The 9955-nt window shown below is 38.9% G+C and overlaps 1 protein-coding gene across 2 annotated transcripts; it reads left to right on the forward strand.

Annotated features, from left to right (window-relative positions):
- Nucleotides 1–179: 179 nt before the first annotated feature.
- On the forward strand, nt 180–9571 carry LOC135103666 (small ribosomal subunit protein uS17-like). Of its 2 annotated transcripts, none has more exons than XM_064010228.1 (5): nt 180–289; nt 3571–3693; nt 4185–4339; nt 6885–6935; nt 9429–9571. In XM_064010228.1, exons 1-5 carry the CDS (start codon nt 281–283, stop codon nt 9550–9552), a joined length of 462 nt encoding a protein of 153 aa, XP_063866298.1. In that variant the 5' UTR covers nt 180–280; the 3' UTR covers nt 9553–9571. The 2 variants fall into 2 exon arrangements, with proteins under 2 accessions (XP_063866298.1, XP_063866299.1); XM_064010229.1 differs by lacking the exon at nt 3571–3693 and adding an exon at nt 3142–3264 and having other exon boundaries at nt 187–289.
- The last annotated feature ends 384 nt before the right edge of the window (nt 9572–9955 follow it).

Here is a 9955-nt window from a genome sequence, read left to right on the forward strand (position 1 = left end):
GTCTTGATTTTGGATAGATTTTTATATTGCTTTTATATTCATGTTTGTCAGGGTCTCTATTGTTTTGTCCTAAGAACGTTTCATATTTAGTTTCCATATACCAAGTTCCTCCTCCTACTTCTGCAATTAACGTAATAGTAATGTAATAATTATAATTATTTTTATAATTAAACTACAGCTTATAATGAAGTTTGTAGAGTTTCAGATCCCCGGCCACGTTTGACCGGGTGCGCGCGTCATGCCTCCTTTCTGTTGACGGAGCTCAAAGCAGGCTGCCATCATGGATCAGGTAATGCTCTTTTCCTCTTATTTCGGTGATTGTTATGGCAGACAGGTGTATATTATTGTGACAGGACGATAAGTAAAGTTAGGAAGGCCATTATACGTGAAGGAGAATAAGCACAGAGGCCTGAGGTGTGGTGGACGAGACGGTGAGTGTAACCTGCCTGGCACACGTGTGGCGGGGAGTGCTCGGCGAACTCTCAGTAAACAGCATCTTGCCAGTTTCAGCGGCGATACATATGCTTCTCTTAATTGCCACGTATCACTCTCGTCATATAAAACAGTTGCATTTATTGGATGGTTGAAATTAACGCCACAGCTCCAGTCCGCATATTGTAGCGAAATGCTCGCTGGACATTTGGTAAACAGTATTCGCCAGATTCAACACCAGTATATATGCTTCTTTCAAGTACCTCAGTTTATAAATATCAAGCACTTGCGTTAATTTAAAAGTCAAGTTCAACCACATATAACCTCAGTCTGCATTTCGTAATGGTACAAGTCTCCGATGATGCTGTTTACCAGGATGTGGCCACTTATACTGGTGTAATGTTCGCAGTGTTATGGGTATTATGGAAATAACCTTAGCCTGTAAATCTCGAAGAACTCACTATTTCTGTCTTAAGTATGATGCTTTTCAAATCAACGCAGCAGAGATCAGTAGTGGAATTACAGGACTAAATTAATCTAAATAAAATCTAACATAACTCTTTGATGAAGAAGCTAATGTTATTTCATTATCCACTTAAGCCGCCGAGGATGGTGTTTACTGGGATGTAACCATGTATTGTTCTTACTTTGATGTATGTTTAAGATGGGATGCTGCCCAGGATATCAGTATGCAAGAAGTGTGGGTTATGATTAGGTAGACAAGGCCTGGTTGGGATGTCTATGGCAAAGTTGGTGCTTGTGTTTAGCCTCAAGGAGTAATGGGTTAAGGTTCCTCAACATAAAGCTCCAATTGAAGATCATCCAACCATGGTATTTTGGGGTTGAGCAAGGATAAGTTTGTCAAATTAGTTTACATATGGGTATATTGACCAAAACTATCCAAACTTCCCTTCCCTAAGGTTGCTGGAATGCCTTATCTTTGTGATACAGGGTTAATTTATTGTCATTTGCTACATCAGTGTTGTAGGATCTAACTTGACATACTTAGTTGTCCCTCCTAATGCTTTGGCAGTATGCGTTGCTGTCAGGGTTTCGCTAAGGGACAAGAGTAACTTGGGGTAACGATTGGTCTCAAGCCTTGATGCTGAGATTCTAGTAAACCCCAGACACAAATTAGGTACTTGTTAGGGTTTTGCATTGATGTGTAATTGATTGTTATATATTAGCCAAAAAAAAATTGGATGATGAGGAGGAAGCTTCAAATTCTTCATTTTGGTTCTTTTATAACATTTCTAGTGATATGCCAGAATATTGTGTTTTCAACTTAATACTTAAGTCAATTGTGTATGCAATTATAGCTATTACATTTAGCTCACTGAGCAGGCATGGTAGGGCTTTAAAGAGGGCCTGGTTCTGTGTCTGGCTGAACTGAAATTTGAATGCAGGAAGACACCTCAATTTAGGAATTAAGAGATCTGTGGCATTCATTGTCTTCATTGTGTGTTGTCATTGATCTTGTTTTATAAGGCATTCATGTTATCCTTTGCATATCTGTTGAAAAAAAAAGTTATGGATCATGCAAAAGACAGTTTTTTGTCAAGTATTACCATTTGGAACCTTAATCCTTAAAACTTTGATGGTTTTATGTTGATAAATAACTTTTCGTTGATTAGTGAGATCAGAGGTTCTCAAACTTTATTTCTAGTGGCACACCAATGATATATCTTGGACTTTGACAGCGCACCAACTCTACAGTCATGTGTAGTGTATACCTATCCATGAAAATGATATGGTGCACTTGGGAGATAATTGTGCTGTGCTTTTGCACTGTGGTGCACAGTTTGAGAATCACTGATTTAGATGGTTGATTTGATAATCTCTTGGATATTACAGCTTTATGAATTGAAAATCTTACGAATATATTTGATTTATTCTGGTTTCAAGGAACAAAACGTACTTTCTTATTTTCAGCCATTTATTCTTGTTATACCATACCTTGCTAAATATGAAAAGCTTTGTTGCAATGTTGATTGTAAGTTTAGTTCATAAAATCATATTTGCATGTGTATCCTGACTATTTATTACTAATAGCCTTCCAATAGGGCATAGTGTTTCTTCACAGACTTTCTTTCGAAAGGGATGCCAAGGGAGCAGTCTACTAATATATTCTTTCATCATATGAATTATAGGCTATCTCCAATTTGCAGGTTGTTGATCTTAACCCCCCTCCACTCTCTCTCTCTCTCTCTCTCTCTCTCTCTCTCTCTCTCTCTCTCTCTCTCTCTCTCTCTCTCTCTCTCTCTCTCTCTCTCTCTCTCTCTCTCTCTCTCTCTCTCTCTCTCTCTCTCTCACATTATATCTGCTGTGATCAACAGGAACAAGTTACTGGGATTGGATGTCAGTGTTTGCATCACACTGGTGTTTGATGACCTATGATGAAAATTCAGTTTTAGCTTATTGCCATCAATTTGTGAAGTACTGTTAGTATGGCACCTCATAGTTACGGTGGGTACCAAGAGGGAAGCTGTCATTGCCATTACATAAATTATTTTTGTTTAACTAAGTTTTTATTGAATTGATGAAAGTAATATTTGGTGTTGTGCATACACTCATCATTTAGTTTTGCATTGTGAAAGGTAGAGATGGCCATACAACAGTGTCATTAGTGACAAGTGCTAGTAACACCACTGAAGGTCCAGGATTGGGAGGGAAATGGGGAACACTCATTAACCCAGCAGGTGGTTGCAGAACGAGCGAGCCTTCCAGAAACAGCCTCTCGTTTTCCTGAACCGGAAGAAGGTTCTGGGAAAGCGTCCACGGGGGCTGAGGCACACCCGTCAGGTGGGGCTGGGCTTCAAGGCACCCCGCGAGGTAAGCCAGCCCTGCCCCCACCCAGGCATGCTGGCTCCACTCACAAGACTCCACAGGGTCCCCAAACACTCTGATTCAACCTTAGCTCTCCACTGAAATGATTGGCCAGTTGTGGTCATGGTATAACTCAGACTAAACATTGGTGGAGAGCTAAAGTTGTAGCTGAGGACATGTTGCAGTGTATCTCACCACTTCCTTCCTTGTGGTGCTGCAGCAGGCCTGGCACCCTCTCACCTCCAAGCATGGTGTGTGTGTGTGTGTGTGTGAACCTTAACCTTAGCACCCGCATGGTGGTTGTTGTTGCAGACGGAGAAGGCTTTCCAGAAGCAGCCTACTGTCTTCCTTAACTCCAAGGCAATCCGAGAGAAGGGCGGCAAAGCCAAGCGCCATCTGCGCAAGGTTGGCCTGGGCTTCAAGACCCCTAGAGAGGTAGTGACGTAGTGGCTTTGTTTGTTATATCCCTTAGATAGTTCCCTCCTCCCATCCCTCTGTGTGTCCCATTCAGTTTAGGATTGGCATGACAATAACAGTGTGTTGTTACATGAAACTACTTGTGTAGTAGTTACTCACAAACGTTTTTATTACATTTGCTTACTTGATTTAATTAACGTATCGCATCCAGTAAATTTTCTTTTATAACAGTTTGCAGGAGCAAACTGTTTGTAATTTCTATTTTATGACAATGAAAATGTTTTCATGAAACTTTGAAGTTGATAAAGGCACCAATGATTTGCTTGTCAGAATAGTTTATCAGAATAGTATAGATAGGCTTCTAGGGTATGGTTGTTATAGAGTAACTGATATTTATAAAGTAAAAGCTGCTGTTGCAGATGTTGTACAGCATATGAGCATATGATAGTAGCTGTGCATTTGTTTCTATGCAAGGAGTTCATTAATCTTACTGTGTTCAATTGTGACAGGCCATTGAGGGGACCTATATTGACAAGAAATGCCCATTCACTGGAAACATCTCTATTCGTGGTCGTATTTTGACCGGTGTGGTGCAGAAGATGAAGATGCAGCGCACCATCACCATCAGGAGAGATTACCTCCACTATGTCAGGAAGTACAACAGGTGGGTAACCCTTTATGCACTTGCAGGATAAACACCACCAGTTATGTCACAGGCTCATTTCATGATTTTGGATTATTTGCATACATTTGAGTACTGGTTAATCTTGATTTATATTTTAGTTGTGTTCCTTTTTAAAGCTGTTCATTGAATTTTTGGTCTGTTTTCTTCTTCCTATGGTTTAAAGTACGTCATGTTGCACTTCAAACACTTCACAACATGCATTGCAATGGTGTGCTGCACAGTCATGTACTTATGAACTGTTGTGCCCATATGCCCACAGTCTATCTGCTAAGTTTTTGAAAACCAGGATTTGTAAAAAACCCAGGTTAATTATTTATTTATTTATTTATTTATTTATTTATATTTTTTTGGTATGTAAATCAGTTTAAATAAGCAATTAAAAAGTAATCTAGAATGAAACAAAGGTTTGAAGTGTCATCTGAAGGACAGACACTTGTTTAGGTTGTGTTGATACGGGATTGATCTGGTTGGATAAAGCCTGTGTTAACTTGTACTGAACAGGAAATGAATGGGTCGGGCTAAAGTACTTTGACATTTTTTATATGTATGCACAGACAGCTCTGCACTTGATGAAGCAGCCTTCCTACTCTTATTTTTAGCTAAAGCCACATGCCGTAATCCTCCAACTTACCTTTAAGGTAAGGCAGAGTCTACACAGGAACTGCACTAATTATTTATACACCAAACACTTCAAAGTTTAAGTCCAGGTTACCGAGAATTAAGACTGGGGTTCTCACAGCCACAAACGCAATTCAGAAAAAAACTAACATTATTTATTAACCAGTAAATAAACATTCCAGCAATACATGCAGGCAACAAAAGACAATAACTCCTCCATATTTTAAACTTTGAGTAACTTTTCAATAAATCTTGACATTACTATTTACGTTACTTTAGTAAGGCTTTATCAGCCAACTCAGGTCATTCAGTAACACATAACACAGACATGTAAATGTACACAATATAATCACATAAAAGAATAATCAGATACAACATTAAAATATTAGCACTACATGTGAAGTGTCACATAGGGTATTAAAGCACTCATTTCAATATTATATCAACACATGTAAATAACATAATATATGGAGACCACAGTATACTGGAAACAACACACTAAATTGGGACACACAAGGCACTTAGGAAAAGTCTTCTAAGTATTACTTATGACCACAGTGAGACAGAGAACGACTGTGAACTTCATGGTGCTGCAGAATGAGAGCACCTTCCAAAAACTTGTAACACTCCACTCTTGGAGTCTAGGTAAGGTCTTGAGAGTCATTTGCTGCTTCGCCTTATATTTAATTTGACAACGACAACATCGACCTACTTATATTGCTACCAACTGCTATATAAGGAGTTATCCTTTAAGGTTTAGAATCTAACTAGTTAGTACACTCATCTCTTCTTTCAATATGCATGATCACCAAGATGCTTATACTTCACTTAATAATACATAAGTTTGTAAGAAACAAGTCTCAGTGGGAGTCTATAGTTAATCACCCTTACACAAGAGCAGTATACATTTCAATGCCCTAGCTCACACATTACTGAGGCTAATAGTGGGTCACTGTTTTGTGAGGCTAAACTACATCAGTAAGTTTGTAGTAATGGTAAATTGATTTTTGATAAGTGATAAATCTCAGCGTTCAGGTGCCTCAGCATTGGGGCGGGCACTGTCCTGTTCATGGCCAGAGATGACGTGAGTGGGTGACGGCCTTATGTGGGGTCCTGTGACTATGGATGGTGTAGGTGCTGGTGTCATCAGGGGCAATGCTATAGGCCTGGGGTCCTTGGCTACGACACACATGTCAACTCAATTGATTTCAATAGATAGATATCATAGGCCAAACCTCAGGACATGTCAATCAAACCACACCACCTTTCTCAACCCCACTTCATGTCCATCCCCACTCCCTCCTTGTTTCTACATTTCTCATAGCCCCTCCCTATCTCCATCAAATTTCTCTCTCTCTCTCTCTCTCTCTCTCTCTCTCTCTCTCTCTCTCTCTCTCTCTCTCTCTCTCTCTCTCTCTCTCTCTCTCTCTCTCTCTCTCTCTCTCTCTCTCTCTCTCTCTCTCTCTCTCTCTCTCTCTCTCTCTCTCTCTCTCTCTCTCTCTCTCTCAGTACTAGTACAAATTATTTCACTATACTAGTCCAAATTAGCCTAACCTGGTAACTATTGCCTGGCAGGTGATAGACAATGAGAGAATTAGGGCTGTTGATGCTATTGCTTTAATTGAAGATTCTAATTTGTATAATGAATTAGAAAATATTAGGATTTACTCAGCCAAAGGAACATAATTGAACCTCACTGAGTGGGGATTCAAAACAGAACCTTATGGCAGAATAAGGCAAGCATAGATCCCGTGGGTTCATCATGTGGAGCTACACGTTGAAATTGCTTGCTACAGTATTTGTGTAAAAGCTCTTATGTGGTGATTTAGGTTCCCCCATTGGTTGTCAGTGATGCCAACAACCTTTATAGGCAGTAATCTAAGCTCATCTTTTTTTCTTCCTGTAGGTTTGAGAAGCGCCACAGGAACATGTCTGTGCACCTGTCTCCTTGTTTCAGGTATGTTTGATATTTTAGTAGCTGTCTATATTTCTGGTATTTTATCCTCCTACAGCAACTTCCGTCACCTGAATCTCATGTGCTTTATATTTCTGCCCAGAATCATGCCAAGTCTGTTCTCCAATTAACCAAAAACTTCAACATTAGAAAATGTAAAAATCTTTTTAGATCTAACTCCCCTTGTGAATTCTGGCACCTAGCCAAAAAGGTATCTATAATAACTGTTTCTTCATCTTTCCTCCTATTTCAACCTGATGGCCATCTCATCTATCTCTAAAGCTGAACTCTTTGCTCAACCTTTTGCTAAAAATTCTACCTTGGATAATTTAGGGCTTGTTCCTCTCTCCATCTTCCCACTACTTCATGCTACCTGTTAAGACTGCTCACCCTTATGGGTTCTGTCATGGCTGCTCTACTGGTGATCTGGCTTTCCTTACTGAGTCTTGATTATCCTCTTTTGGGGATTTTGGTGAAACTTGTAATGTTTCCCTAGACATATCAAAACATTTGATAGAGTCTGGCACAAAGGTTTGATTTCCAAACTGTCCCCCTGCTGCTTCCATCCTCTCTGTAAACTCAAGTTTCCTTTCTGACTGGTCTATTGCTGTTGTGGTAGATGGTCTCTGTTCACCATTGATCTAAGCCAAACTTCCTGCCCTATCCAACCTTATGCAGATGATACCACCCTGCACTTTTCCACCTCTTCATAGACATCCAGTCCTTCAGGAATGAAACAGCTCATGGTAGGAAGCCACAGAATGCCTGTCTTCTGATCTCTCAAATTTCTGATTGATGCAGATCAAAGTTAGTATTGTTCAATTCCTTAAAAACTTCCTCCATTTATCAACTCAACCACCTTCCAGATAACTATCAACTCTTCTTCAATAACACTCAACTGTCCCTCTTTCTACATTGAACATCCTCAGTCTGTCCTTTACTAATAATCTGCACTGAAAATTTCACATCTCTTCTGTAGGTAAAACAGCCTCTTTGAAGTTAGGTTTTCTGAGTCGTCTCTGCCAGTTTTTCTTACCCCACAACTGCTAACTCTGTACAGGGGCCTTATCTGCCCATGTATGGAGTATGTTTCACATGTAGACTATGTGGGGGTTCCACTCATACTGCTCTTTTAGACAGGGTGGAATCAAAAACATTTCATCAACCCTCCTCTGTCTTCGGCCTCTCTCTAATCGCCACAATGTTGCATCTCTTGCTATCTTCTACTGCTATTTTCATGCTGGCTGCTCTTCTGATCTTGCTAACTACATGCCTCCCCTCATCTGGCAGCCTTGCTGTATACAGCTTTCTGCTTTCTCTCACATTTATCCTGCATTACCAGGAACTAAGTCAATCAATCAGTCATCCTTACTCTGTCCACCCATCTAATGCAAGAGTTAACCAGAATCCTCAGTTGTTCATTTCCTTTTCTGGTAAAATGGAAATCTGTATCTGCTTCTGTATTTCCTTCTTTCTATGACTTGAACTCTTTCAAGAGGAAGGTTTTGATCAGTCTTTCAAACATACCATTGTAATGTATTGAGGTATACTCAAATTAATACAAGTAGATTGATGTGCTGTAAATAGAAATGAATGGATGAGTTGTGCTAAACTAGTTTTTTTGTATGTGATGAATGAATGCTATATGAATTATGGTATGGTTTGGGACAATACCAGTAAATATACTCTTTATGGTTTCATTGTGCAAAAGTTGAGAGTATGGGTAACTATGTGTAAAGCTGGCTTTGAAGCAAGAATGAAATGTAGCTTTAATATTTTGTTCATTGAGAAGCAAAAAATAAATAAAATAAAATAAATAAATAAATAAAATAAAAAATTATTGTGCACAAGGAGAGATCTGAGTAATTGGGAAGGGATGCATGTCACAAGTGGGAGTAGATACCCTCTTGATTTGCAGTTGTGGAATTGAAAAGGAAGAATCACAAAAGAATGTTTTTGTTTGTGATAAGTTTAAGATAAATTTGCGATTACTTAGTGATTCCAAGAAACTGCTTTTATCTTGGATCCTGAGGTTTTCCCGCAGGCAACCCAGTGGTGCTTGACGGAGTATTCTCAGGAAGAGCAATGACTTACACATTGGCATAGCTGTCTGTATAGTTGCTGCCATTTGTACAAAGCTACACATGCGTCAGGTTTGCTATTAGGAGTGTATGTAAAAACATTATGTTAAGTTGGAGAAAGTTCTATGCTGATATGTAGAATGAACAGCAAGTGTGTTTTCTCGAGATACCACTGTGTTAATTATTTTCCAGTTACAAAAACTGAAATATTGTGCATTTGTTCAGTTCATTAGGTTTTAACTGCTAATGACTTTTTATTGAATTAATTTAATTGATATAGAATGAGATGTGTGAATTTCTATGTAGTCATATTTTTCTTTTTCACGTTTTAGATTTGTTAAAGGTTTCATTTAAACTTTCTTAGATGCTTCCATACATATATAGGAAAGTGCTAATTCCCATAATGTCCTTTCAGGGACGTTAAGCCTGGAGACATTGTGACTGTGGGTGAGTGCCGCCCACTATCCAAGACTGTTCGCTTTAACGTTCTGAAGGTCAGCAAGGCACCAGGCACCAAGAAGCAGTTCCAAAAGTTCTAATAATAAAGAATAGTGTAAACTGATATTTCTCTTGCCCTTTTATTTCTTGGTAAATAAGTTTCCTTTGGTTTCAACTCTGAAAACATGCATTTTTTTTTTTATATATTTTCATGGCTAAACATTTAGTCAAGACTGCAACATGGATAATTCACTGAAGCTGTGTGGGTAACACCTGACACAATTCAGGTCTGTGAACTTCTTGCTTTGCCTGTATGACTATTGGCAGCAGAGTTAAGGACCCTTAATCTTGTCAGTAATAAAAAATGGTAACTTTTCATAAGAGAAATAAAGACTACAACACCTAAAAGCAAGAAAATAATGGAATGAGGTCCCAGTTTGAATAAAATAGTACTTATTACTATGGTGGCGTTTGGCATACACTAGTTTGTATAATGACCATCTG

The sequence above is a fragment of the Scylla paramamosain genome, chromosome 9 (assembly GCF_035594125.1).
Source record: "Scylla paramamosain isolate STU-SP2022 chromosome 9, ASM3559412v1, whole genome shotgun sequence".
Taxonomy (NCBI): Eukaryota; Metazoa; Arthropoda; class Malacostraca; order Decapoda; family Portunidae; genus Scylla; species Scylla paramamosain.